This window comes from Glossina fuscipes, unplaced genomic scaffold, assembly GCF_014805625.2.
Source record: "Glossina fuscipes isolate IAEA_lab_2018 unplaced genomic scaffold, Yale_Gfus_2 88, whole genome shotgun sequence".
Taxonomy (NCBI): domain Eukaryota; kingdom Metazoa; phylum Arthropoda; class Insecta; order Diptera; family Glossinidae; genus Glossina; species Glossina fuscipes.
The window spans coordinates 444,086-469,366 of record NW_023998442.1 but is presented as its reverse complement, the minus strand read 5'-3'; the positions used below and the strand labels follow the sequence as shown (position 1 = coordinate 469,366).

The 25,281-nt window shown below is 34.5% G+C and overlaps 4 protein-coding genes across 8 annotated transcripts; all 4 read right to left on the bottom strand.

Moving 5' to 3' along the window:
• Positions 1-3,251: 3,251 nt before the first annotated feature.
• On the bottom strand, positions 3,252-3,985 carry LOC119638397 (protein archease-like). The gene is made up of 3 exons (XM_038035160.1): positions 3,894-3,985; positions 3,792-3,816; positions 3,252-3,719 (listed from the first exon to the last, which is right to left on the bottom strand). Exons 1-3 carry the CDS (start codon positions 3,946-3,948, stop codon positions 3,329-3,331), a joined length of 471 nt encoding a protein of 156 aa, XP_037891088.1. The 5' UTR covers positions 3,949-3,985; the 3' UTR covers positions 3,252-3,328.
• Positions 3,986-4,894: 909 nt separating this feature from the next.
• On the bottom strand, positions 4,895-22,243 carry LOC119638395 (DNA polymerase alpha catalytic subunit). Of its 5 annotated transcripts, none has more exons than XM_038035158.1 (9): positions 21,931-22,243; positions 21,670-21,864; positions 20,612-21,600; positions 20,371-20,557; positions 18,489-20,312; positions 17,399-18,424; positions 17,170-17,307; positions 17,033-17,044; positions 4,914-4,995 (listed from the first exon to the last, which is right to left on the bottom strand). In XM_038035158.1, coding segments are annotated over exons 1-9 (4,389 nt in total). In that variant the 5' UTR covers positions 21,947-22,243; the 3' UTR covers positions 4,914-4,993. The 5 variants fall into 5 exon arrangements, with proteins under 5 accessions (XP_037891085.1, XP_037891086.1, XP_037891084.1 ...); XM_038035156.1 differs by lacking the exon at positions 4,914-4,995 and adding an exon at positions 14,520-14,872; XM_038035157.1 differs by lacking the exon at positions 17,033-17,044 and having other exon boundaries at positions 4,895-4,995.
• Positions 6,523-7,484, bottom strand: LOC119638414. The gene is made up of 3 exons (XM_038035181.1): positions 7,239-7,484; positions 6,879-7,176; positions 6,523-6,805 (listed from the first exon to the last, which is right to left on the bottom strand). Exons 1-3 carry the CDS (start codon positions 7,435-7,437, stop codon positions 6,523-6,525), a joined length of 780 nt encoding a protein of 259 aa, XP_037891109.1. The 5' UTR covers positions 7,438-7,484.
• Positions 22,244-22,764: 521 nt separating the features above from the next.
• LOC119638336 lies at positions 22,765-24,099 on the bottom strand. The gene is made up of 2 exons (XM_038035075.1): positions 24,001-24,099; positions 22,765-23,936 (listed from the first exon to the last, which is right to left on the bottom strand). The coding sequence occupies exons 1-2, from the start codon at positions 24,020-24,022 to the stop codon at positions 22,765-22,767; spliced, it is 1,194 nt and encodes a 397-aa protein (XP_037891003.1). The 5' UTR covers positions 24,023-24,099.
• Positions 24,100-25,281: the final 1,182 nt, after the last annotated feature.

The following is a 25,281-nucleotide window of genomic DNA, read 5'->3' as shown; positions in this document are numbered from 1 at the left end:
ATCCAACATGCGTCTCGAGGAGAGATTGCCTAATAGTATGTTTTTTAACCTATAGGTGCAGATGTAGGTTAAGTTTGTACAGTTTTTGGAGAGTAAGACAAAATTTAGCACAGAAATTGTCAACGTGGGAGCCAAGGTTGAGTTTGCGATAAAGGGCTACCTCAACACATTGGATGGAATCTACTAAGCCAATGGAATACTTAGATTGAATGACCCAGCACAGGGAGAATTGAAGAATAGGCTTTTAGTCGTACTGAAGTTAATGCAACGCATATTATCTATCACCCAGCAGTTAACAACTACTACAGTTAATATTGTTTTCGAACGAATACAAATTATTTGTATTATCTCTATAAAGCCGAAAGATGTCATCTGCATAGGCAAAAAAACCGCGGTCGTTACCATCCAAATCCCCAAGATCATTTACGAAGAGATTAAACAGTAGGGAATCCGAAATGGAACCTTACGGTACACCAGGCATAATCACAGTTAGGGAAGTTTTAGAATCATTCAAGGAAACGCAGTGTTTACGATTCGAAATACGATACGACTACATAAGCTTACGAGCACTCCAAGAAAAGTTGTGTTTATCATACAATTTCTTATTAAGCTTAGTATATGGGACTCTGTCAAATGTTTTTCTTAGATCGAGAGCGACAAGAACGCAGCTACAAACAACAATGATGTTATCCCTCATGGACTCCGTGACGGAGATTGGAAACTTTCAAACTTTCGTCGAAGTTCAAGTCCGGGTCGAAAACCGAACTGGCCGTCATACAGGACAATACTGTTATTCAAAAATGAATCAAGTTGTTCCTTCATGATATATTCCGCAACTTTAAGAGGCAGGCTAGGATGCTAACCGCTCGCAGATTATGATGTGTTTTTTATCAATGATAGATAGAATTTTTTAAAGTTTGCTTTACATTGATAATATGTAGCAAATTTTTCTCATGAATATTTTTGTAATCACCAGAACGTGATATATATTAGCTTAAGATTTGTTCAGCCAATACACATCATTCTTGATACCGCTCAGATGCGATTTATAACCATACTTTCAATCAATTGTGGGCAAGACAAATCCATATTTGAATTATTTCGACTGTATGGTCTCTTATTTGACTAGCTCCGACTCCAACTTAACCCGACGAGAAAAAATTCGTTCTTCCAGGCAAAAGCTAACAATTATTTTGCCAGACGAATATATAAAGAAATATGGCTAATTCCATTCGCTTATAACGTGGGCCAAGAGAGACAAATATTTCATGGGCTTACCGGCACGCATTTCAAATAATCCATAAAGAAACCATAAGGATTTATCAGCTTGATAGTCTATCAAAATGGAATGATTTATAGTCCACCAAAAATGGAGAAAAATTGAATGATGCTTTGCCATTAAGAATTAACTATCCAATGTATTCAACCCATAAAAAATTCGACGATGTAAATTTACCCCTCTTTATGGGAAACGCCATCAAATATTTTACTCAGAAGAACCTTAAAAAACTTACGATTAAAACAAATTTGTCTATCGATTTTTACACAAGGTACAACCGATTTTCGGAATATGCTGGAAACTGTTAAATCCACAACTCATTCTCTGTGCTCTACAGCTTATATGCAACAATCTCTGTTCACTAATTGAAGACACTTAGGTAATTATATGGGACGAGAAATTTTATATGCATCATTGAACTCATCATGGAAGTAAAAGTGCGACGAAAAGCATAGGATGAACAATGAAGCATAAAAGAACTAAATGCTTGCTGTGCCTTGATAATCTCTACCTAAACCGCGCCCTTCCCAAACGCTGCGCCTTGTTTAGCCAGGTCTGTGGATAACCACTGCGCAAGATGCCTTCATGGTAAGGCCACGTCAATCCTTCGTGCCCTTTCGAGCCCGTACTGAGAGCTCGCCGTAATACGTACGCAAAGCTATCATTGTCACCAAAATATCATAAGACGGAGCCAATTCTCTAAAAGCCTCCACGGTGGCTTAATTAGGTACGAATGCCTTGATTTTTCCAACCCGACTTGAAGGTAACTGCCACACTTGGTGAACGATACGATTGTCATATAGCTATCATGTCTGCATAAGCTACATTGGTTTCGTTTAAGATGCCTTTTTAAACACTAACGCTATGGCAAAATCGTCGTAAGTCTGTCGAAGATAGCCGTAATGCCTCTAAGGACACTGTTGCTATAACAAAAGTAACATAAAACTATACCCAGTCGCTAATAAAACCTCCAGAACTTTCACTTGTGCTTTTCAAACTCAATTTGATGGCTGACAAGTCGGTAATCGCGGATTCAATTCTCAGAGCGGTAGAATTGTCTTTGGTCGTAGCTATAGTAACGGTTCAGTAGGCGAAGACGTAATGCTTACTTACCAGGCTGCGGCCACCTCAGCTTTCTTGACTTTTTCATTTTGTTACACTAATAGGAGATATCCCCTGAGTGATCAATCGTTTAAACAACATTCAGGATATACAAAAATCGATTAATGCAATGTCACAATAACCAAAAAAATTCTATCTTATACTAATATCAATCTTATAATGGCCTCTGTAGAAGATGTACCTTCTGCAATTGCTGTACCCTTTCAATATAGAGATCTAGGGCCGGTTATCGCAAGCGCTAGGGAATCGTTCTATTGTGACCAGTGAGCTTGCGTCGGCTTTACAGTAACATACGCACAAGTTAAGTGATAAGAAGTCACACAGGCATTCATATTCCATTGGCGGCCAGATTTAACTTAACACGAAGGTTATGATTACAGCCCTTCCTGCAGCGGCCTCAAGATTACCGATAAACTGATCTTAAAGATATTAAAAATATTCCCAAATTCCCAATTTACGACGCATGATATGAGTTGACTAAATCTAACACCTTGTCTTCTCGCCTGGATTAGAACTGCAAGCTTAAATAAGTATGCCAACCTGTGCTTGTTTTCTTCCAAGACAATAGTCGAATAGTCGAAGTGTTGTGATATCAAAAACGGTTTCGTAACGAACTTTCAATTACAATTGCCTGGTCTAGGCCATTCGGAAGCAAATAGATCGGATTATCCGAAGTTATTGGTGTAACCCATTTCTCTTCTCTCTTTTCCGTTTTGGTTTGGGAAATGTTTGTAAAATTTTTAAGAAAATTTAAAAACATATTAAAAGAAAGAATTTGTTTTAAATTGAAGATAAGACTTTATCACAAAATTTCATATCGTCTAATATTAATACTTTAGTTGTCATTATACTTTATATATATTTTTTATATATTTACAAAAGTCGATGCTTTTTGAAGCTTTTAAATTTTCTTAAAATATTCACTAATTAAATATCGATTATAACGAATACTTCGTAATGATTTCTTTCAGGTTCTTGGACAATTTGCATGGCTGAATACGTTATGGCTTTCACTTCGGTACCTTGCGGATGTTTATCCAAATCGAATGGCTCGCCGTAACAGCGACACTCAATTTCAAATGTTTCCATATCAAATTTTGTAATTTCCAATCGTTTGCATATTAAAAATGGCTCAGCCGAAAATAAAAATAACAATTCATCCAAGAAATGAAATAGTAAGCCTTCCACATCATCGGCTTTCGCTTCAATTTGATAACAATTAGTAACAGTAACATAATCCAATTCTGTCATGTAACCGAACATCGCCATTCCGCATTGCTCAAATGTTTCGAGTAGTGACTCTCCCCAAGCATGTAATCTTAAATGGAGATTTCATGAAACAATTATTCCAAATATTTAACATAAACGAGACGAAGATTGATAGACTTACTGTACATCGGCGGTATGATCCAAATCTGCATTAATAGAAAAAGACGAACAATTGGCTATCAAATTGAGAATTAATAACTTTTAATTGTGCCTTAGTACTTACATTCGTATTTGATTTCGGGTAAAAAGAACTCTTCTTTACTAAATTCAACTTCCATTTTATATAATTAACAAAATATAAACGATCAAATAACCAAAACAAAAAATATATTGAATAAAGTTTACTTTATATTAATAGAAAAATTCCATGTGTCACTGTATTTAAGTATTGTGTTTGTTCTTGTTGTTGTTGCTGTTGGTCTCGTAATGTTTAACATGTGTGTTTTGTTTTTATTGTGAAATTTTACTGTCAACTTTGAACATATGTTCATGCTTTTGCAGTCATCTGTTTTAATTCGCTAGATGTAGTTATTGTAAAAGATTAATTGATCTTGAAACGGATGTACATAAAATAACAGATTAACAGGAAAAAAGTTTAAATTTAAATTTCATTTAAACATTTTTATATGAGATAGTTAAGACGTCAATTATACTACAATGAGTTTGATTTTGTTTTTTTTTTTTTTTTTACGACCACTACAGAACGATGAGCGCATATTCAGCTCGTCAAAACGTTTGCAAAACTCAGAAGCAAGTTTTAGAGACCGCATATCTGTCTACATACATTCTCGATCAGCACCAATTCTGAAAGAAAGATTTTCATGGGGCTTGCTCCCGCTTGGAACTTCAAACGAGAAGTAGTAAAATTTATCAAATATTGCTAAATTTTTCAAAGATTCTTACCGAGACATTTCACTGCCGTGATGTCATTATCGCTCAGGCTTCTCCTACTGCTGAATATGACAACCGAATAGATTAATAGCTCATATAAAATCCCATTGCGTGTTCTTCTTTTCAAATGATTCCAAACTGACATGGGGTTGATGTGTAGTGCCTCCCTTACTCCTCGCAGCTTACGTGCGGGTCGTGCTCCATCAGTTGCAAAATTTCATCGACTTTTTGAATCAGAGCCAGATTCATCTTTGACATCGAAATATCTAGAACCAAGTCAAGCAAAGCTGTGGTGTTCACTAATCTGGATTGTATGGTTAATACGAAGGAAAGAGTGACTATGTCGCTTAAACTAAGGCTAAAGGCATTATAGTCTAAATTTATGCTCCACGGGTGTCGGCAGCCCTCTCACACCGACTATTGTTTTGGAATTCCTAAAGGATGAAACCGAAAAGTGTATATTATGTTCATTGGTCATATTCTTTGTCTTTATAAGGAGAAGGATAGTCCATTTATGCAGCCCTTCACGCAACATGCACAGTGACCTATTTCCTAAAAAAAAGTGAACGGTCTTAAAGTCATGAAGTTTTTGAGAACAAAATTCTTGTGGCACTTTATCTATACGTTTTACAATGCCAGTGTTCAAGCAAAAAGGGAGGAATATATGATGAAGGGAGTAATTGTTTCTTTTCTATATAAGCACAAGCCAGTAGTTATTTTTTCGTAACTCTCTGTAGAAAGCATATGCGATTTGTCAAATATAAAATGCAGAAATAACACAAGTAATAACGCGATAGCTGGGCAAAGGCCGACTTTTACCTATCCTGCAGCACTTCGTTCGGTGATGGATATAAAGACGCACATTTAATAGAATTAGTGAATCTATCAATTCTGGTAGACGAGAGAAATTCCAAAATATTGCGAAATATAATAATTTAAATGGGTGAGGAGAGTTTCGATGCTTTCGCGTATTACCGAAATAAAGTAAAAAAGTATTATGAAAGGAGGAACTATTAAAAAAAATTCTGAGAACGATTAAAGGATTAACAGAAACTACAATGGTAACATATTTCCTAAATGCTCACGAGTAGCTGCGAGTAGAGTTGGTTGCATTGGTTTACTGCAGATTGGTGTTTGCCAAAATCCTTTAGGGGTAAGCTTGGGTACTTACTTAAATGTAAATACCCTGCTAGAAGCTAGTAGGTCTAATCACTCAGTTTGAACCAATGTGTGAGTTTTAATTGCTGTGTACAGCCCTTCGGCGGGTATAGAGATAATGATAGGCCTCAACACTTCCCAGAGTGAGTTCATAGGGCCATACACAATAAATATATCTGGTTTTGCCAGTATACCTTGGTGTAAAACCTTCATGGTAGTACCCATGTACCCACGTTAAATCTTCAGAGAGATCTGTTTAATAAAGCTATTCGTAAAAAAACTCTCCAAAATAACGCTTCATATGGAGAATGGTTGAAAAAGTGTTCCGAATTGAACCATTTCCAATAGCGTTCGTTCTTAGACGAAAACACATCGTTATACCAAATATTGTCAAAATATTTTAGAAATTGCAACCTATAGTTTGAACACAAGAAAATAAGACGGACAAACGGACAGATAAGCTTAGATCAATTCAAAAAGTCATTCAGAATCGACGATCGATGATAAAACGAACGGTAAAAAAAGTCGACGCCAAGACATTCTGAATGTTGCATGCAATCGCGTAAGCTTAATACCCCCTTGTACCACCACCACTACAAGATACAAAAACAAGATAATTAATAAAATTCAAGTCTTTGCACGTCTTATATTAAAGCATTATATTATCTTTTTCTTTTATATATGTAAAATTCTATGCCACCTTTCCTAATATAACAAACTTTTTCTTCTATTAATTTATAACAATTTTATAAATAAAGAAAAAAATCAAAAAAAAAAAAAACAGTCATTATTTAATTCGATTATCATGAGTATCTTAAGAACTTTTCTACGGGAAAATATCTAAACGATTCATTAAAAATATCAGTAAAAGCCGTACTAATTAATTCATTAATCATCGGTTTTATAAACGGTAGACCCAGCGGCCACATCGTATTTATCACACCATCTGTTAAATTGTCGAATGTCGATTGACCTGCGGCTAAAATATCGGCAACATGCATTTTTAATCCGCCCATATTATTCACTTCTATGTTGACTTTTAAAAGTGATCCTGGTCCACCCAATCGCCTAACGCTCGTGGTTTGACTAAAACACGCATTTTAACTTGTCTTAGAAGCAATTTGTAACTTAATAATGAAAGGCATTTTAAAATTTTTACCTATAATCATTTAATGTCATATTCCAGAAACCTTTACGCTTAATGGGTGTACCAAATAACGCACCAGAAAATTCATACCAACCGTCCAAACTCTTTTCAGGGAAATATTGCGAATATATTATTCGTTTTTGCGATAAATCCGTCTGATATTTTGTTATCTGAGAACGTGACCACCCGTATTCGGATATATTGCGTAAAAGTAATTTAAAGCCAGCTAAACCATTGCTATCCCCTCGACGCATTTCAACAAATGAAGCATAGTGGGGATCAAAAGGTCGTACATTATAGATGGGAATACCTAAAAATGAGAATTAATTTATTGAAAAAATTGAAATTTTGAAATGAAAACTCTCTACCTACCCGTCGTATAATATGTTTTTAAATCATTCAAAACTTCTTTCATACATTGATCGTAGTCTTCACTGTTCATTTTACAGCGGCCAAGCAAATGGGTTAAGTCTTCATCAACCGAAAATTGATCTTGTGCTTGGACATTACAATTAATTATAACTATAATGACTAGTAGTATAGCGTTTTTTACTACTTTTCTCAAGCACATATTTAAGTATTAATGTTATGACTTTTCTTTTATTATTATATCACCAATTAATGTTATGCCATTCGTTATGAAGTTTTTAAACCATTACAACTTTTGCCGATGAAATTAACATTAAAAAAAAAAAAAAGAAGAAAACAAATTGCTCCGCTTTGTAACCTTTAGCGCTTTATAAAAGGCATCAGTTTTAATGAATGTTACAGCAATTTTGTACATATACCGACTATTAAATTATGTATCAAGAAAATATGAAATTTAACAATTTCCACATAAGGCAAGTAAAAACGTTATTAAATAACCCTACATCATTTTACAGTTATTTATGCAATTGCTTTTCAAAATAAGCAGTTACAGGGGAATTGATCGAAAAAGCGGTCCGATTGGAAAAATTTCCAATAGCGTTCGTTCTTAAGTCCAGAACATGTCAGCCTATCAACTTTCATGAAAATATCCCAAAAATTACGACAAGTAGTGTAGATTGAAGATGCACAGGCGCATAGACGGACTGATAAGCTTAAGTCGATTCAGAAAGTTATTCTTAATCGGTCGGTATAATAAAGAGATGGAGGGCGGTCTCCAATCCCCTTCCTTCTGAGTGTTACATACAATCACACAAATTTAATACATTCTTCTACCAAATGCGATGTAGAGTATAACATAAGCGAGAAGCTTGATTAACTTATGCAAAATCATGTAATACCCGCTAAACCTTGCATTACATTTAATAACAGGAGGAAGGGCAGTACCTTTCATTCGGCAAACGTTGCGTATTATATCATTTATATATCATATATGATATATATTTAAAATTGTCGAGATCCATATTTAAATTCTCTGATTTTCAAACGGTTTCATTTTTTCTTCAAATCTAACTCTGGATTTAACAAATTCTTGATTGAGATTTTCACCAAGCGAACAGACCTACATGTCCAATCCGATCTCGATATTCTATTAGTAACGCAGGTAAAGAGCATGTGTACATTTGCGGAAGGTCACATTACTTAAGCCGACTATCGTATGCGTACCAAATCCGATTTTTATATGACTTGAGAGCATTTCATAGGCATTTGTAAAAACTAAAAATCATATAAACACACTTATAATACACTTTTTATATCCTCTACTGAGGGACGGGAGTATACTCTTTTTATTTTTTTTTCATAATGTGCGTATTACTCATAAGGAAGCTTGTAAGTCTGAGTAAGTCTGAGTCTATAAAGTATATATATTTGTGATCAGCGCGTAATTCTGAATTGATTAAGTAATGTCTGTCCGTAATACCTGTGTGGTGTTTGTTGTTGGCACTTTTCTGGTTGCAAAAATGAAGAGAGAATCAACTTCAAATTTAATAGAAACATTCGAAGTTTCAGCACGGAGGTTGGTATTGAAAACGGGCCAAATTGGTCTGAGCAGAAGCGCACAGTTGAGCATCAACTGAATTCAATTTCACTTTTTTTATAACAATTCGTAGGTTTTTGCACGTTACTTAGAAATTATGAAAGTTTGAAGGCTGAAATTTTCCACATTTACTTTGTGAAAAATTCTTTTTATTAAATTTTATTTTTTTCACTTTTTAAGGTTTTATGCTTATTTACCATAAGGCAAACAAGATAGAATGTTTTAAACTATTTTTCATATACCTCAAAGGAAGATATATTATTCGCCTAAGAATGGATAGACACCTCTATCTGGTGGTTTAATTTTTTCTTAATCATACCAGCGATGTGGGTACTAAATAGAAGAACTTGGAGAATAAAATACGAAAAGCATGGCGGTGAGTATACGAGAATATAACTTTCGTACTTATTTAGATTGTTAAACTTGACTCGAAGTTTCTACTACCGAAAAGTTCATCACCTGTTTTAAGGAACCTCAAGCTTTTTCGAATTTATTGCCCATATTTCAAAAAAGAAGAAGAAAGGAAGTGATCCATTTTTGTACATTATCAACGAACTGAAATTTTCCTTATTTCTCGACTTAAAACGGCACAAACGATAAGAAACAGTTCGATTTCAAGGGGGCGGATAAGCAGATATCCCGGGCCAACCGGGCAAATTACACGATGACCAAATGCATACTTCTATGCATCTATGTGTTAAAAAATTTCGATATCTAATACTGCAACAACAAAATTTTACGATAATGGCTCATTAACAGATCCCAAGCTTTTGAGTAGCTCCCTAAATCCAAATCATAATAGCTGTGTTACGGACAGTGGATTATAGACGAAAATGTATTTAAAAAATTAAAACGTTTTAATCGGTGGTAACCTACTGCCAAATACTGCTATCAAATATAGCTCGTTCAATATTATTCTTCGTCACAAAATGCCAAAAAAACATGCGTCGCTACCGTGCAAAACCGTACTTTCTATGAGAACTCTTTACGTAGGAGGGAGGGGAGTGTGAGAAATAGATCAATGCGGTGCAAATTTTTATGTCTAGTCAGTAACATGGTCTAATTTCCGTCATAAAATATGAAAAACAAGTGAAAAACTTTTTTTCCGGAACGATCATCGATCGTCAAAGATCTTCCTATTCTTTATCTATTTTCGCCAAAGAAATTTTGCTATCATATGAAGGCTTGTTTTTCATGAAAAATCTTACCTAGGATTCAATAAATAAATACACCCAATAGGATAGAATCTAAATCATTTCCAATAGGAATTGCTCTTGGGCTCGAACAACCTATTATTAAAGCATTCCGTAAATTGCGATCTATGAAAGCAACATACATGCGTAGATACCAGACAGATAGACAGGCAGACGTACGAACGGACAGACAAACTAAAATCTATTTGGGAAACGATTCCAAATAGATTGATACAATAGAAGGTGTATTTCATTCGCTCGTTAGCTATACTCGCATACTTTTTTTGAAAACTGACAACAAGTGGTGTAGGGTATAAATAAACATCATTTTTTGTTATTTGGCCGCCATAAACAGACTTGTGGTGTCGCGAGTATCTGATTTAAATTTTAAATGTTGATCTCTTTTAATGAAAATGATATGAGATTTCCAACCACAAACACCAAACCAACCGACCTACATAATTAATTCGTTACAAGTTTACAAAGACCCTTAGGCTAGTCTCTGTTGTGAGGAAATCAGCAAACCTCTTAACACACAATGATCGTTGCAATGCCGGGTAATTGTTTACATATATATATGACGCATAAGTTAGTTAATGCAACTGCGTTTCTTTACGGTAAATATTACAACCACTTAATCGAAACACGTTTATCATTGCATTGCTTTAACGAAAATCTCTTTGTTGTGCAATATTTTCAGGAACAATGAATGAACGGATTTGCAAAAATCCTGTTAATTATTGTATAGCGCGTGCAACGTACCACACTTATTTAACATCAATTATTATGAAACATTAAAACAAAAAATTTATTTTTAATTATATTTAACTATTTGCAATATTAACGCTTCCTTCTTACTACGTCTTCACTCGATGAAAAACGTAAAGAGCGTCTGCTTCGATATACCTCACTCAACTGTTTAAAACCATGTTGCTTGAAAACACACAGAAAAAAAAGAAAAAGAAAATTGCACGCAAATAAAACGATTTTTTGTAAAATTTAGTAACATAGAGCAAATGCTTTACAGAAATATGAAAGCTTTTCGTTAAAGCTTTTTAATCGAAAACACGCTTATGTTGCATTTAGTTTTTTCAAAAATCAAAAAAAAAATAAATAAACAAAAATGCAATAAAGCAGGTGTGGCCAAGTAACAATCTCTCCCTGGCCAAGAACGGAAAACACTTTCATAATAAATTTGCAACAAGTGTTCACTCGAAACTCTCACAAAAACAGCATAAAACCTCTATGCAGCTGCAATTGTCCTAGTCCATCAAGCCTTCCTTGATTGCCTAATGTCGCGAAATATACTTAAGTGTGATATAGATTTGGAAATTTCAGAAAAATCCATTCCTCCGCCGAAGGATAAGGAATATATTCATTTTGTGAAAAAACTTGCAACGACCAGAAGAATGCTTCAGAGATCCCAGTTATCATATATATTCTTAATCAGCATTAAATTTTAAATTGATTGAAGCATGTCCATCTGTCCAAGTGTGTAATGTAGGTTGTAAGGACTCTCTTGACCCCAAGAATGAAGCTCTTGATTTCAATTCATATAAATTTGGCATAAACGCTGGAATTTTTTGCACGCAGGTTGGTGTTGGAAATGGGCCTATCCAATATTATAGTGTATCGAAATTTCTTTTTTTTCATACAAGCAGAAACAAGCTTTAAAACCCACACAAATTATGTAAATTCTTAGTCAGTTTCAAATTTGGAATGGACCTAAACATGTTGATATGTTCGTCTGTTCCTCTGTCTGCCTGCGCAACTGTGTGTAGTGTTTGTGGTAAACATTTTTCCGTCAGCGAAAATGAAGCTATCGCCTACAAATTTGCAAAAAATGTTGTAAAAGTGACTTAAACTTTTCCAAGAACACGCCTATAATGTAGCCCACTATGCGACACAAACTTTTATTTCGGAAATAGAAAAACTCAGCCGCGCCTTCTGCTTATCATAGAGCATGAAAATTTAGTTCTTTTACTTTTTTTGTCTTTTTTAGGATAAAGGCGATGGGTACGAAATATTCGGTCAAGAGCGAATATACTTTTCTTTCTTGTTAATCCTACCACTGCCTCTGGCACATATTTTTGTATTTTAAATTATAAAAATATGTGCATTGATAAAATGTAACGGTTAAAAAAAAGAGAATTTACAAAAAAAGTCTGCCAGAGTGAGATTATGAACGCGGGAATGGGAATGTCGTATCACTCCGGACTGTTCGTCGATATTTGTTAGGTAGAAATTTACCAAGAAGAACAGCTCGGGAAGTTACTTTGCTTAGAGCAGTTAATTTGCGGAAGAAGAAAAACATTGCTTCCTCCGAGAGTGGAGAAATATAGTTTGGAATGACAAAACAAAAATAAATTTTTTTGGAAATGATGCGTGAAGGAATATATTTCGACCAAAAACAGAAGAATTTCACATTAGGTTTACTAAAAACCACTAAAGCGTGAAGGAGGACATCAAATGGTATGGGGCTCTTTCCCTTGGCAGGTTATCGGTCTGCTACATCTCAGAAAATGGATCTGTTTTTCTTTGGATGGTGTCGATCCGATATATGTCAGAGAAAACACTATAGATAGTTGTGTATTTGAAAACTTGTCGCAAACAAGTAGGTGATATACTCATTTTGTTTTTTGCTTTAGAGATCCTATTAAGTATATATATTCTTGAAAGCCCCTTGAGAGCCCCTTAATTTCCTTCAACGTTATTATTCTATCAGCCTTTGTTCTATTCAAGATAAAGGCGTTCACAAGCCAATGTGTTTTTTTTTTTGAGCTATTAACGTGGTTTTGTAAGTTAAGAATTCAATTTCATGTCTACGGTAGTCCTGTGTATCCTGAGTATAAATAATTATAATTTTGCTTCGCTATATTTACTACCCTATTGTTGTGGTTACAACTAACTATCGCTTAAATTATTATATGGCATAGGTCATTGTGAATATTTGCCTACTTTACAATTCTGACGACATTGTGTTAACGTTTAGTAGGCATAAGGAAACAGAACACTCTTTTCAAGACTGTTCTAGTAGATTAGACGCAGGTTGGTAACGCGGCGTATATGTAACTAGATATATTAGATATATTATTTGTTAAATAATTGAATTCCATATTTATCCTTTGGTGTCTTACAAATAAGCAATACATAATCTTTCGCAGTTCTATTTGGATATGTGCTACGAAATACATGGAGAAATTTGAACCCACTCAATGGCCTTAAAGATAGATACTGATTATGGGACCTATTTGAAATTTTTAAGGCGTATATAACAAGTACAAACACTGTTGATGTCTGCTCCTGTGTCTAATAGAAATGATATTTCTGGTTTGGTTGCATTGTTAATATTTAGTAATATATGGTTGGATAATTTTGAGAGGGAGAAGATATGGGAGTTTGCTTGTTTTGTGTATTCAGTCGATGCCTGGTTCAAGTGTTTTGTTGAGGAATCTGGGTGAAATTCGTTTCCCTGGTCTTCTATTGCGTGTACGCGGTTGTTTTGGTTGTTGTTTCTGTGATTTCTGTTATTATTATTATTTTGATTTCGATAGTTGAAATTCCTATTATTGTTATTGTTTCTATTTAAATTGTTGTTATTGTAATAATTCCTCTTTTGATTATTGTATCCTTGATTGTTTTTATTGGGATTACTGTTGTGATATTGATGATAGCTCTGAAGTGTTCCTTTGAAAGAAGAACTGTTTTGTAGAGGTTGATGAAACTTCTTTTACAAAATCACGAAATATCTTATATGAAAAATTGGACCCTTGTGCTTCAAATTTGATCCACTTCATTACTCAAACTAATATCTTGCACAAACTTTCATCAAAAGTCTTAGGTTATTTTGACATAGAAGTGTTTACACTTACTGAGGATCGATGCTACCCGAAAGAATAGATCAACGTGGGCCAAATTTGATTACATAGATTTCTTTGTCAATTTTTTGTTATGAATCAGTTTTCATCATATAAAGATTCAGTTTTCGTAGGTATGTCGTATGGTCAAATGTGTGAAAATGTCCCCAGCCGATTCAAAGTTTTCGCACCAATTTGGAATGCCGAAATATTACTATTCAGCCGCTTTATGTGGAAATTTTCGAGATTGCAATTTATTTCCGAAATGGTCGAAAAGGTGGACCAAAGCAAACCATTTTCAATAGTCATCGCCCTTGGGTCAAAGAACGTCCAAATTTCAGCAAAATATCTCAAAAATTGCGATCTGTAGGTTGAACACAAGAATACATGGGCAGGCATTAAACAGACAAATGCACAGACAAGCTTAGATCAGAGAATCATTTTGTGAATCGATCGCTATAACAAGAGGTGGGTCGGTCTTACAAACTGCGCCACAAGCGATAGGTATAAAAAGTCAACTTATAGACGAAGTGAAACGACACTTATAAGACTACATGATAAAAATTTTTCTTAAAATTAATGCTAGTAATGGATTAATTTAAATAAATATTAAGCGCAATTTATTGAGCAATAATTGATAAAAAAAGTTTCATTTTTCTTTTTATAATCAACATTTACGTGCATTATAGTTGTCTTCTTCTTGCTGCCTTAATCAAGAATCAATCAACAATCTCAATGGTATAATCTGGATATTTGGCCAACAAAATTTTTTCGTTTCACAATGATCAGCTTTACCGAAACCCTGCGCAAGAGACTTTAACTCGTTAAATGATCTATGAAATCGCCTGACAGGGAGATGTTTACCTGCGACTGACCGTAAACTTTTTATTCTTTTTAACTAATGAATCACGTACGATTCTACCATCGCCTAAGATTTCGGCTTTCAAGCCGACGCCTTACAGGACGCCTTGACGCGTTCATAAATGTCAACTGCGTAAATACACAAAAAAAAAAATGCATTCTGAATGAAGTGTAGGTATATAGGATTCAATAAAATTTACAATGTCTCTGGCAGTTCTTGTATCCTCTGACTATTACGTCGCAGAATCAGCGCAATTCTCCTGATCGCTGACTTTGATAACTACATACCTGAAACTGCCTTCCTCGATATCCGCTGGCTAAAAAGATGATAGCATCGGCAACTTCATCGGTCTTGCCAGGCCGGCGAAAGTAACTAAGTAAGCTTAAACAGTTCGTTAAACGTTAAAGACGGTCACTAGGTTCCAAGGGTTGTGCCATTCCAGTGTCTGTACAAAAATTCGATATTTATTTAAAATCTCCTTAAGTGTACCTTTGAAGTTTTGTTTCGTTCCGAGCAATGTGTTTCAGTTTTAGTGGATAACGCCCGCCGCAAATAGCGAAGAACTTATTAATCAGATGGTGAGAAAAACTCTAACATTAATGTAGTAAATAGCGTCATGTATTTCGTTTTCCCTTCCCTTTAGATATTAGCTTATGTGCCACAAATGCTGCGTGCCAGTTTATAGATGCGGACAAATTTCCAAAATGCAACGCGGAATTTGGAATTGTCGGCTTGCTAACATTGCTAATGCTATTTCATCAAGGACCGGACGACCGAACAAAATCTAATCAATTAAAATGAATCGGTTAAATTACAAGACGTACGTCGGTGCACTCAGGCTATAGTACTCATTTAACATATATTGAATACACAATACATGTTCAATTATCGAAAAATGTAAACAAATGTGTGGATGCTTATTCTCATATACGCATATTCTCCAAAGCGCCGAATTTTTATACATGCGACAGCTGTTCATAAACAAAATATGAAAATTCTTTTTTTGTATGCTGGATGTTATATGTTATGGTAGGTAAGCAAAGACGATTTTTCTGATGAGTAGTAAGCCGTTCAAAAAAAGATTTAATTTTATGATGGAAAATAAGAGTAAACAAAAATGTATTCATGCATTTATTGAAAAAAAAAAAAATGTAATAATATACATTATATATATAAACACTAAAAAAGCTATAACTATAAAAAAGGATGCTTTGCAGAGGAGAGTTATAATTGGCCAGGAGCGGCCATTAACTAGCCCACAAAATTTCACCGAAGAATACAATTCTTACTTTATTTTCGTGACAAAATAACAAAAATTATATCGTGTTTCCATATAAAAGCATTCTTTTTATGACATATTATATACTTGTATACTTGGTCTTAATTTTTATATGCAATTAATTTTTATATCATTTTATTATTATGAACCAATTTTTATCATAAAATATTAAAAATATAAAAGATTACCTTTCCTTGGAACCATTAAATCAAAAAAATGCAATTTTTTCCATATAAAAGCTTTTTCAGATGGGGCGCTGTATGGAGGAAATAGTTCAAACCAATCTATTTTCGGTAAAACTCGTCCTTATACCAAAACAAAGTCACCAAATTTCGTCAACATATAAAGCAGACGAAACTGCGGATTAAACATAGACACATGTGGATGGACAGATAAGCTTAAAACGATTCTTAAACTGTTTCTGAATCGATTAGTATAATAAAAGTTGAGTTAATATTAAGTCCTTTTGTACATAGTCCATTCACACATAGTTTGTGGTCTTGTACCACAAATGGTGTATGATATAAAAATTGTTAAATAGTAAATAAAAATAGTAAAAAAAATAGCATTTTCTCGTGATTAAGAAAAATTTTTATGAATTTTACGTCTATTGCTATAGGTTTGTTAAGCTTAGATTTCTGTAATCTTCTTGATGACTATGATTATCAATGGCTAGCTTTCATTTGGCACACCCCTCCCCCTCCGTTTTGCCCTTGTGAAAATTATGCCAACAAATGTCAATTAATTGATAAACACTGTAATTATGTTGAAAAATAATTTCACAGAATGAAAAGTTCAAAAGAATCTTTAACGCTTGTAATCCTCTTTGACGTCGTTATTTTAGGATAGTTTGTTACTTAAGTCTTTCGTTCCATGTCTCAGTTTACGGCAAGTTAGCGGAGCTACTTTGTTTTTATAATCTAAGCAAAAACTCTACATTAAAAATTGACGATTTATTTACATAAACGCAACAAACTGACCTGACAAAGGAGTAACGTTTCGTACTTACATATGTATTTTTCTCAGTAAAATGAAGCATAATTAGTAAAATGAAGTAAAATGGAGCAAAAAAATCCAAAAGTTAATTATCATCTAACTGCACTGCTACCGGTACGTGAACATCAACTTTTTTGTGAAAATTCTTACCAACTTTCATGTATGGCAGAGTTGGTAGCAATAATCTGCCTAAGTTAATCTCGCCATATGCTGTCTTTTCTAATTGCCAATTCACGGTATCAAGCAGCAGTTGATAAGCGGCAATCAATTCTGGTTCAAGTGTATTAACTAAAGTTGATACAAAATTAGAAGAAAATTAATAATAATAATATTAAAATTATTATCATGCAACAATGTCGGAATAAGCAAAAAAACATACTTTTAGTTGGTTTTTTAGCTAAATCGAAAGTATACTGCAGGTATTTAAGTTGAAGATACAAATCGTCTTCGCCATACTGACGTACTAAATAACCATTTTTGCAACGCATACAAATTGATCGATTGCCGCTGGTGACGTGCGTATAGCTACGCGTATTTTGATTGCAGGCTGGATCATCACATACCAGCCAGTTTTGATAGAAACGTGTTATATATTTTCGCATAGTCAAAGTCAATTGATTACGTATAGCTATCACTTGATGATAGGGAGCATTATTGCACTCAGGATTGCAACATTTTTGCAAGACCGGTTCATAGCTACCGCCAGCCGGTTTAAAAGCGGAGGCCATAAGATTTTCAGTATTACAATTATTACAAATGAAAGTGAATTTTTCACATGCTCGAAAGTGCTGTAAATTATTTTTCGTAATTTCGGCCTGAGCTTCTTCAGCCTTTTCTTGTTGCAATTTTTGTACATGACTCTTAAATTTAGTGGCATCAAGACCCAAGCATTCGGCGATGCGACCTGCATCCGTACCTTCTAAGACATCTATCATACGTGTTACTACCGGATGTATTTGATGAGCCAAATAGTAGTTATCATCTAATTTTAATGTTTCACTACTCTTTACTTCGTCTAAATGATAAGCTCTTTGAGTAGCAGGATTAGTAGTACCATCATTACAAATTACATAATCCACCATATCACCTTTTTTATAGCGACGGTTACGTGTTGAATTCATTCGTAAGGCTACCTGCACGTGAGGTTGAGCGGACGCGCTATTGAAATCACCAGGAGCCTTTGATAATTGTTTTGTTATTAAAAACATGGGTAGCGGAACTTCTCCGTTCACAATTTGATCGCGAACTTTCTCGAGATGAAAATGTATGACTTCAAGTTTATCATCCAATGATTTATCGGACAAAACTTCATCTAAAACTACTTTGCCAACCATTATAGCGATTTGAGACCAATCTCGACGGACTATATCAAGTCCCTTGTGTTCTTGCTCTTTAATTAATTCGCCTAAAAAGGAAAACATACTTTCAAATAGAGGATAGATAATAAAAAAAAAAGTAAAATTTACTACCTTTGCTAGTTTTGCTCACTTTAACAGCAGCGTATTTCTTTTTCTTTAACAGCAAAAGGCAGCTAAAGACCCCATCAACATCCAATTCCAATTGTTTATATAGTTTATTAACGTTTTGTTTAATTGTGTGCCCAATTTTAAAGACTTGATCATAATCAGTGATATTCGTGTTTACCATAATTGAATCGGTGTCACCATATACTACTTCATAATTCATTTTCTGTACTAGGGCTTTTGTATTCATAAGAATTTCACGTCCCTTATGCGTTACCAAGGCGGCCAAGTGCTGAGCAAAAAAACGAGAGTGAGCGAAACCCAAACATCCGTACATAGAATTTGCAGTCAATTTTAAGGCCATTTGTCGTATGTGATACTGCAGTTTTAAGTCGGCCGATAGATCAGCATTAGCCATTAGCTTTTTTACTTCCCGCCGCGATTCTACTAAGCGCTTCAATTGCAGTGGCAGGATCCCAGGGTCCATTTCAGGGCTTGGCAATTCAGGTAAGTCATCTAAATTGTATGGTTGCTGAACCGTTGTAAAGCAAATATTGTATTCCTGTATAATGCTCGGATATAGAGAATTGAAATCCATAAGAAGAATATATTTATCGTATAGTCCACGAATGGGATCCAAAACTAAACCGCCACTATAAGCAGCTTTTCTACGACCTCCGCTTGCAGCGGCATTAACAGCCGTGACATCATGGTCTGCGCCGTCATCCTTTGTAGTATTACTTTCGGCAGCAGAAGAAAAATCACGTTTGCGTTTGTCGGGTACTATGTAATTTTTCTCAGTAAAAGCATGTAGCAATAAGTATTCATTGCGTTCAGAACGGCCACTTTGCAAAGTGCGTGTCATAATATTACCACAAATATTGGTGATTTGCAAGGCCAATGGCATTATATTCAAATCATACATCAATCTCAATATGAAGGACGCGTCTTGCATTGTTAAAGTGATCAACTTTAATACACCATCACCTGTTTCGTACATATCCAGGAGATCTTCTTGAGTTATATCCAAACGATCTGTTTCTTTTATTTTCAATACATTTTGGCAAAGCGTTTGTAAATCGTACGATCTAGAACGTATACATTCTTCAGCGGAACGCTTGACGTCACATACCATACGTCCTACATAGAAATCCAACATTTTTTTGCCAAAAGCTATAGTCATCCGTAAGCGTCCCAAACGCGACCATTGCGGTATTTTTAATGTCACTATACGATCGGCAATTACATCGAATTGGCAGTCCATGGCATCATGAGTGACCAATAAGTCGGCATCAATTTGTTGATATTGAGCCAAAAACCAGCTTAGCAAAGCTCTTTCCGAGTCATGTTTAAATGCTTTGGTGGCCGTGAATTTAGACAATTTCACATTCAAATCGAACGGCCAATTGCATATAGCTGGACGCGTAAAACCGCACATATGTCGATTAAAGGCAGGTTGTGGTGCTTTCTTGTCAATATGAAAGCGACTATGGACTAACATTGAAATCATGCAGATTTCGTTCTTTAAAGATTTTGGATTAACAACGGTACGCACATTTAGGGTAAGCAACGTTAGAGGTGGTGGCGGCGCAGGTTTCGTGTCTTCAGCCAGCAACACATATTTCGGTTCACTTACACTAAGGTCAGTTTTACACCAACTCATAGGTGCTGGATTTAATGTGTATTGCTTCAATTTTAGCCAACAGGGACCTTTGATTTTACGATCCAATAAAAATCGTTCCAAAGAGGTTGTGTTTGCTCCAAATATATGGGCTATGGATCTATATTTACGCTTCAAATTTGGTATCGGGGTTTTTCCGTCATAATGAACTTCATATTTGTAAATAAACTTGTAAATAACAATGACTAAGGACAAATGCAAACTTACCTTCCATATAATCGCATTGTTGTGGCACATCAATACCAATGGAGTGATAGCCAAAGTTTTTGGTAACTTTACGTGAACGAAACTCGCTCAATTTTAAGTCGGTTGCAATCGTTTCATCGAATTCCTTGTATAAATCAGCGAGAGTAACCTTTTGTTTCGTGGGCTCTTTAGAAATTGGATCAAGAAGCTGAAAAAAATTGCTTTTATTTTTAATATTTCAAAAAGGAGCCTTCTTTCTTACATATTCCCGTGGTAGCAGATACAGAACGCGAGCTATTTTTTGAATTCGCACGCAGATTGACTTTCCGTCCAGCTTTCGGCCAAAGAGGAATACCTCGCCTGGACGTCGAATCGCATCTTCCCATGCTTCCCAATACCAGAAACGTAATTCTGACTCTTCGTCAGCAAAGGCATTAGTGGCAGCACTGGCTAGTTCCTCTTCAAAATCATCAGTTTGACATATATTTTCCCAGTTACTAAGCAATTTTTGCATATCCTTGGCTTCAGTTACAGCTGGTGTAATAGCTGGTGTAGGCTTTAAGGCTTTTTCTGGAGGTGCCTCTAAAGTTTCCCTCGGTGCAACTTTTTCCAATTCGAAAAGACTGGTATCATCTTGGAGGCAACTAAGGTCAAAATCGTCATCTTGAATTTCTGGCTTACTACCAATTACAGATTTTGAGTTTTCTTCAATTTCTACTGTTTTTGCATCTTCTGTGCTCTTCTCTCCTTGTTTGGAAACTACATCATCCGTAGGTTTTAATGGTTCACTGGGTTTAGTTTTATCATTCCCAAGTTTATCTTTACTAGGACTAATTCGGTCTGTTTGTTTGACCTTAATGTAATTTATAAAACTGTTCATATAATCATTGGCAGCAGCGTCATTAGCTTTCTTCGATGAATTACTTATAATTCTAGCTGGAGCTGTTACTTTCGGTGCGCCAGTTTCCTTTATGGAGTTGCCTTTTATAGATGTGTTATCCTGCAACTCACCCAAAATATCCGCTAAAATGTCATCATCTTTGATTGAGACAGCAGTTGCTTTTTTCGGCACAGCATTACTAAATAGACTACGTATGGAACCTTTGCCTTTAACTCGCTTTTCATCTTCACGTGCACGTTTTCTTGTACCTTTTTTCTTGTCCCGTTTTGAACTTCCAGCCTCCTCACCACCTGAATAATTGTCTTCATCTTCGAAGAAATCGCGGCCATCTTCAACATAGCCTGTACCATCTTTAATTTATAAAAGAGAAATAGAAAATTGTTTTAAACTTTTTAAGGATCCACAAATCTGTCACCAACCATCCTCTATCCAAACATCACCGTACAATTCTTTGGCTCTTTCAGCATATTCCCGTTCATCCACAAGCTCATATACGTTGTCTACATCCTTGTCAACTTCGTATTTATTTTTGCTGCCTTTCAATTGCTTAAGTTTTTCTAACGCAGCAAAACGTCCCGCTTTATCCGTTTTTAGACGTTTAGCTCGCGGTTCACCTTAACCCATAAGTGTACAATAAATAATAGTTTTTTATGTTTTTCTTCTTTTTTTTGATTACTCACTTGGTGAATCCGACATTTATGCGTGGATAGATGACAAAATAGACAAAATAATTAAAAATTCTAGCTAGTGTATGTCAAAAATAATTGGCGGGAAACCTCAAAGTAAACAAAAGCAAATACCAATAATAAAAGACCCAATCAAAAGTAACATTGATCTATTAAAACAACTACAGTGGTTATAAAGAACTCAACAATTAATAAATGAAAAGGAAACGAATTTTCAATCTCATAAAAATCTAATATAAATCAAATGGGATTGGTTTAAGGTACTATTTTATATTAATTTATAACAACTTGTTAAAATTATTAAGTTTTTTGTTACTGAATCAAAAAAAAACAAATTTATATTGTTGCAGCTGCCCTGTGAATTTAACAAGCCTGTGTTTATTATTTACATAGCTATTTTTAATTATTGTCAATGATGCTAATAATTTTATTTTAGTGTTAAGCTTGAAATAAAAAAAAAAAAACGCGTTTTTAATCTCATGAAAGTGAAATCTTATTTTAAACATTTTCCGATATGAACAGAACAGGCAAGACAATTAAAGAAAGCAATCGTAATGGTATATTGAATTGTTCCAATGAGATACGATAACAATTCAAAACGTTAGAGCGCTATGCATCTTTGATTATAAAGACAACTCTTTATATTTAAATTGTTTCTATTTTATTTTTCAGTTTTATTTTACATACAATTGTTGTTTTTGCCGATTTCATGATTAATTACTTATTCATTATTTCTCTGCTATTTTGTGAATAGTTTATGTTTGTTTTTCCATCTTGGTTTGATATTATACATTCTCTTTGGATTTTCTATACATCCATTGCGGATATTTACGCATCCTTTTCATCTAACAAATTTTTGAAGAGTGACCTTCTCATGTCCAATTCTTTTTCAAATAATAAGCGTTCACGTGTAGTTTCATCCCGCTCTCTATCCAGTTTCATTTCAAGTAACTGCAAACGCTTTTTTTCTACCTGCACTCTTAAGCGATGTAACTCCAATTGACGCTGTTTGAAGGTGGGAGAAGTAGATTTTCCGTTCATTTTCGGCGATGAAGATGACGGCATTTGATTTATTTTTTGTTCCATTTTAATTGATGGAATTGTTTGCGTCGGCACTTCTATACGAGATTCAGGTTTTTGAGTTGATTTGCTGGCACTCACACAGATATCACATGTAGTTTGTGCAGCTTCTGCTAATTTTTTTAGCGCCTTCACTATATCTTGCTGAGCGGGCTTCACGTCTAAAATTGATGTTTCCGGCTTTCTGTTCATTAACTCTTCTTCCTCATCTTCATCGCTTATGACAATAATTTCGGCATCTTGTGATAAAATTTGACCAATTTTAGGTTTCGTGTCTTCGGCATGAGCTTCTTGGAGCGGCGGTAAATTAAATATTTCCACTTTAACCGTATGGGAACTATGATCGCTTTTAATCGATCGTGTAGTACATGTACAACAGGAATCAGATTTTGAATTTTCGTTAGAAGTTGTTATCAACGGACGATTGCAACTCATATCAGATTTAGATAATTGGCTCTTTTGATGGTCTTCACTTTCCACTTCTTGTCGCGGTGGCATGTTATAAATTTCAACCTTAATACTTTGACGGCTTTCTTCGTTTGAAACACTTTTTTTGCAACACATAGGAGGCATTACGGTCTTGGAAGTACGTGGCTCGCAAATTGTTGAACTAGTATCGGTCACGAGTTCATCTACAGACATCTGATAAAGCCCACGTAGATTGTAAACATCTCCCCCTTCTTCTTCGGTTTTCAATTCCTTTTTAGCATTTAAAGCGGCAATCATTTGACTCCAGGTATCACGTTTCTTAACGTTAGAACCAGGACTCTTCCGCCTGTTACCAAAATGATAGTTTACAACAACTGTACGAAAAGTTTCCTTCTCAGGGGACGGATTCCAAATAATTTTACGTGGAATACGGCACGATTTTCTTAAGGTTTGTGCCTGAATTGAGTCTCTATTTAAATTTTGTTCATCTGCTAAAAGATGGAAAGAAAATTTTCATAAAATTTTTTCTTTAATCTATGTTAGAAGAAAACTTACCATGTTCTTTTTCTGAATTCATTTTACCAGCGGCAATAGAAATATCACAAATAAGCAGCAATTCGCAATTTAGAAAAAAATGCAAACGGGCCAAATTAATTAAAATGAATGGAAAAAAATTACAAAAAATTTTATCGTTTCCTTTTTTTTTTAATTTTTTAGTTTTTTTTTTTTTTTGATGTTAATGAAAATGTTTTCTATGCTTGATATGATTAAACAAAGAAAGCTTTGCGTTTCCAAATAATAGTCACCTCTGATACGCTTTGAAACAAGAAAACACACAATTTAAAATTATTGAAATCGACAAGTGCCAAAACCGCACATAAAATATCGTTTCAATAAAGTCAATATATTGATAACATTATATCGCATGCAACAAGCGCTACAAATAAATAATGATAATAATAATAAAAATGTATCTAACTCAAATTAGTTACATGACATAACTTAAAGGCTGAAATAGCTGAAGAAGTTGAGCATTGCATGGGAATGGTTGCATGATGACATTTATTCACTTAATCATTTTACTTTCTATAAAGGTAAAAAAAGAAAGAAAAGCAACGATATTTTTATTTATGTATATATGCCTTATTTTACTGTTGCTATTGTTTGTTTTCCAACTGATTTGTTTGTTTGTATAGCTTTGTCATTTTAACAGAGTTTTTGTTTGATTTGCCATTTAACAGACTCCGGTTACATAGCTTTGCCATTTAACAGATCTGAGTTACAATGGTTTGACATTTAACAGATCTGAGTTACATTGCTTTGCCATTTAACAGATCTCAGCTACAATGCTTTGCCATTTAACAGACCTCATGACGAATGTGTTGCCACTTTTTCTTATTTATTGGGAGCAACTCTATGTCTATTTTCTGCACATTTTTTTTGTTTCTTCGTCTTGTTGCTTTATGTTGGTGTAAAAGAAATAGGCAACTAACGGTTTTTTAGCCAAAAACGATTTTGTAAGCGCTTGCGAAGGATTGGGAAAGAAAATTTTTTTAATAAGAAAAGTAATTCTACCAAAAAATTACAGATAAGAACATCAATTAAACAAAAAAATTAAACAAAAAATACAAAAAAAATTAAAATTAATATTATAAACTATTATATCTGTGTTGTTTTAGTTTATTGTGTACTTTAATAAAGTTTTTATCACATATTTATTTTCAGCTTCAAATTCATAATTGACGTGTAAGTGAATTTTATAATAAAATATATATAATTTTTTGCCTAGGGGACCTTTACATTTCTCCATTTCGTCCAAAGTAGTTTTCCAGTGCA

Bases quoted from the DNA above. Each gene is read 5' to 3' on its own strand.
- LOC119638397 (XM_038035160.1), bottom strand. From the start codon at position 3,948: ATGGAAGTTGAATTTAGTAAAGAAGAGTTCTTTTTACCCGAAATCAAA. The intron at 3,817-3,893 runs GTAAGTACTAAG...CTATTAATGCAG, and splicing joins ACCCGAAATCAAATACGAAT to ATTTGGATCATACCGCCGAT. The intron at 3,720-3,791 runs GTAAGTCTATCA...TCTCCATTTAAG, and splicing joins GATCATACCGCCGATGTACA to ATTACATGCTTGGGGAGAGT.
- LOC119638414 (XM_038035181.1), bottom strand. From the start codon at position 7,437: ATGTGCTTGAGAAAAGTAGTAAAAAACGCTATACTACTAGTCATTATA. The intron at 7,177-7,238 runs GTAGGTAGAGAG...TCTCATTTTTAG, and splicing joins AAAAACATATTATACGACGG to GTATTCCCATCTATAATGTA. The intron at 6,806-6,878 runs GTAAAAATTTTA...TGCGTGTTTTAG, and splicing joins ATGACATTAAATGATTATAG to TCAAACCACGAGCGTTAGGC.
- LOC119638395 (XM_038035155.1), bottom strand. The intron at 21,601-21,669 runs GTTGGTGACAGA...TATAAATTAAAG, and splicing joins TGATGTTTGGATAGAGGATG to ATGGTACAGGCTATGTTGAA. The intron at 20,313-20,370 runs GTAAGTTTGCAT...ACAAATATGAAG, and splicing joins ACAATGCGATTATATGGAAG to TTCATTATGACGGAAAAACC.
- LOC119638336 (XM_038035075.1), bottom strand. From the start codon at position 24,022: ATGAATTCAGAAAAAGAACATG. The intron at 23,937-24,000 runs GTAAGTTTTCTT...TCCATCTTTTAG, and splicing joins GAATTCAGAAAAAGAACATG to CAGATGAACAAAATTTAAAT.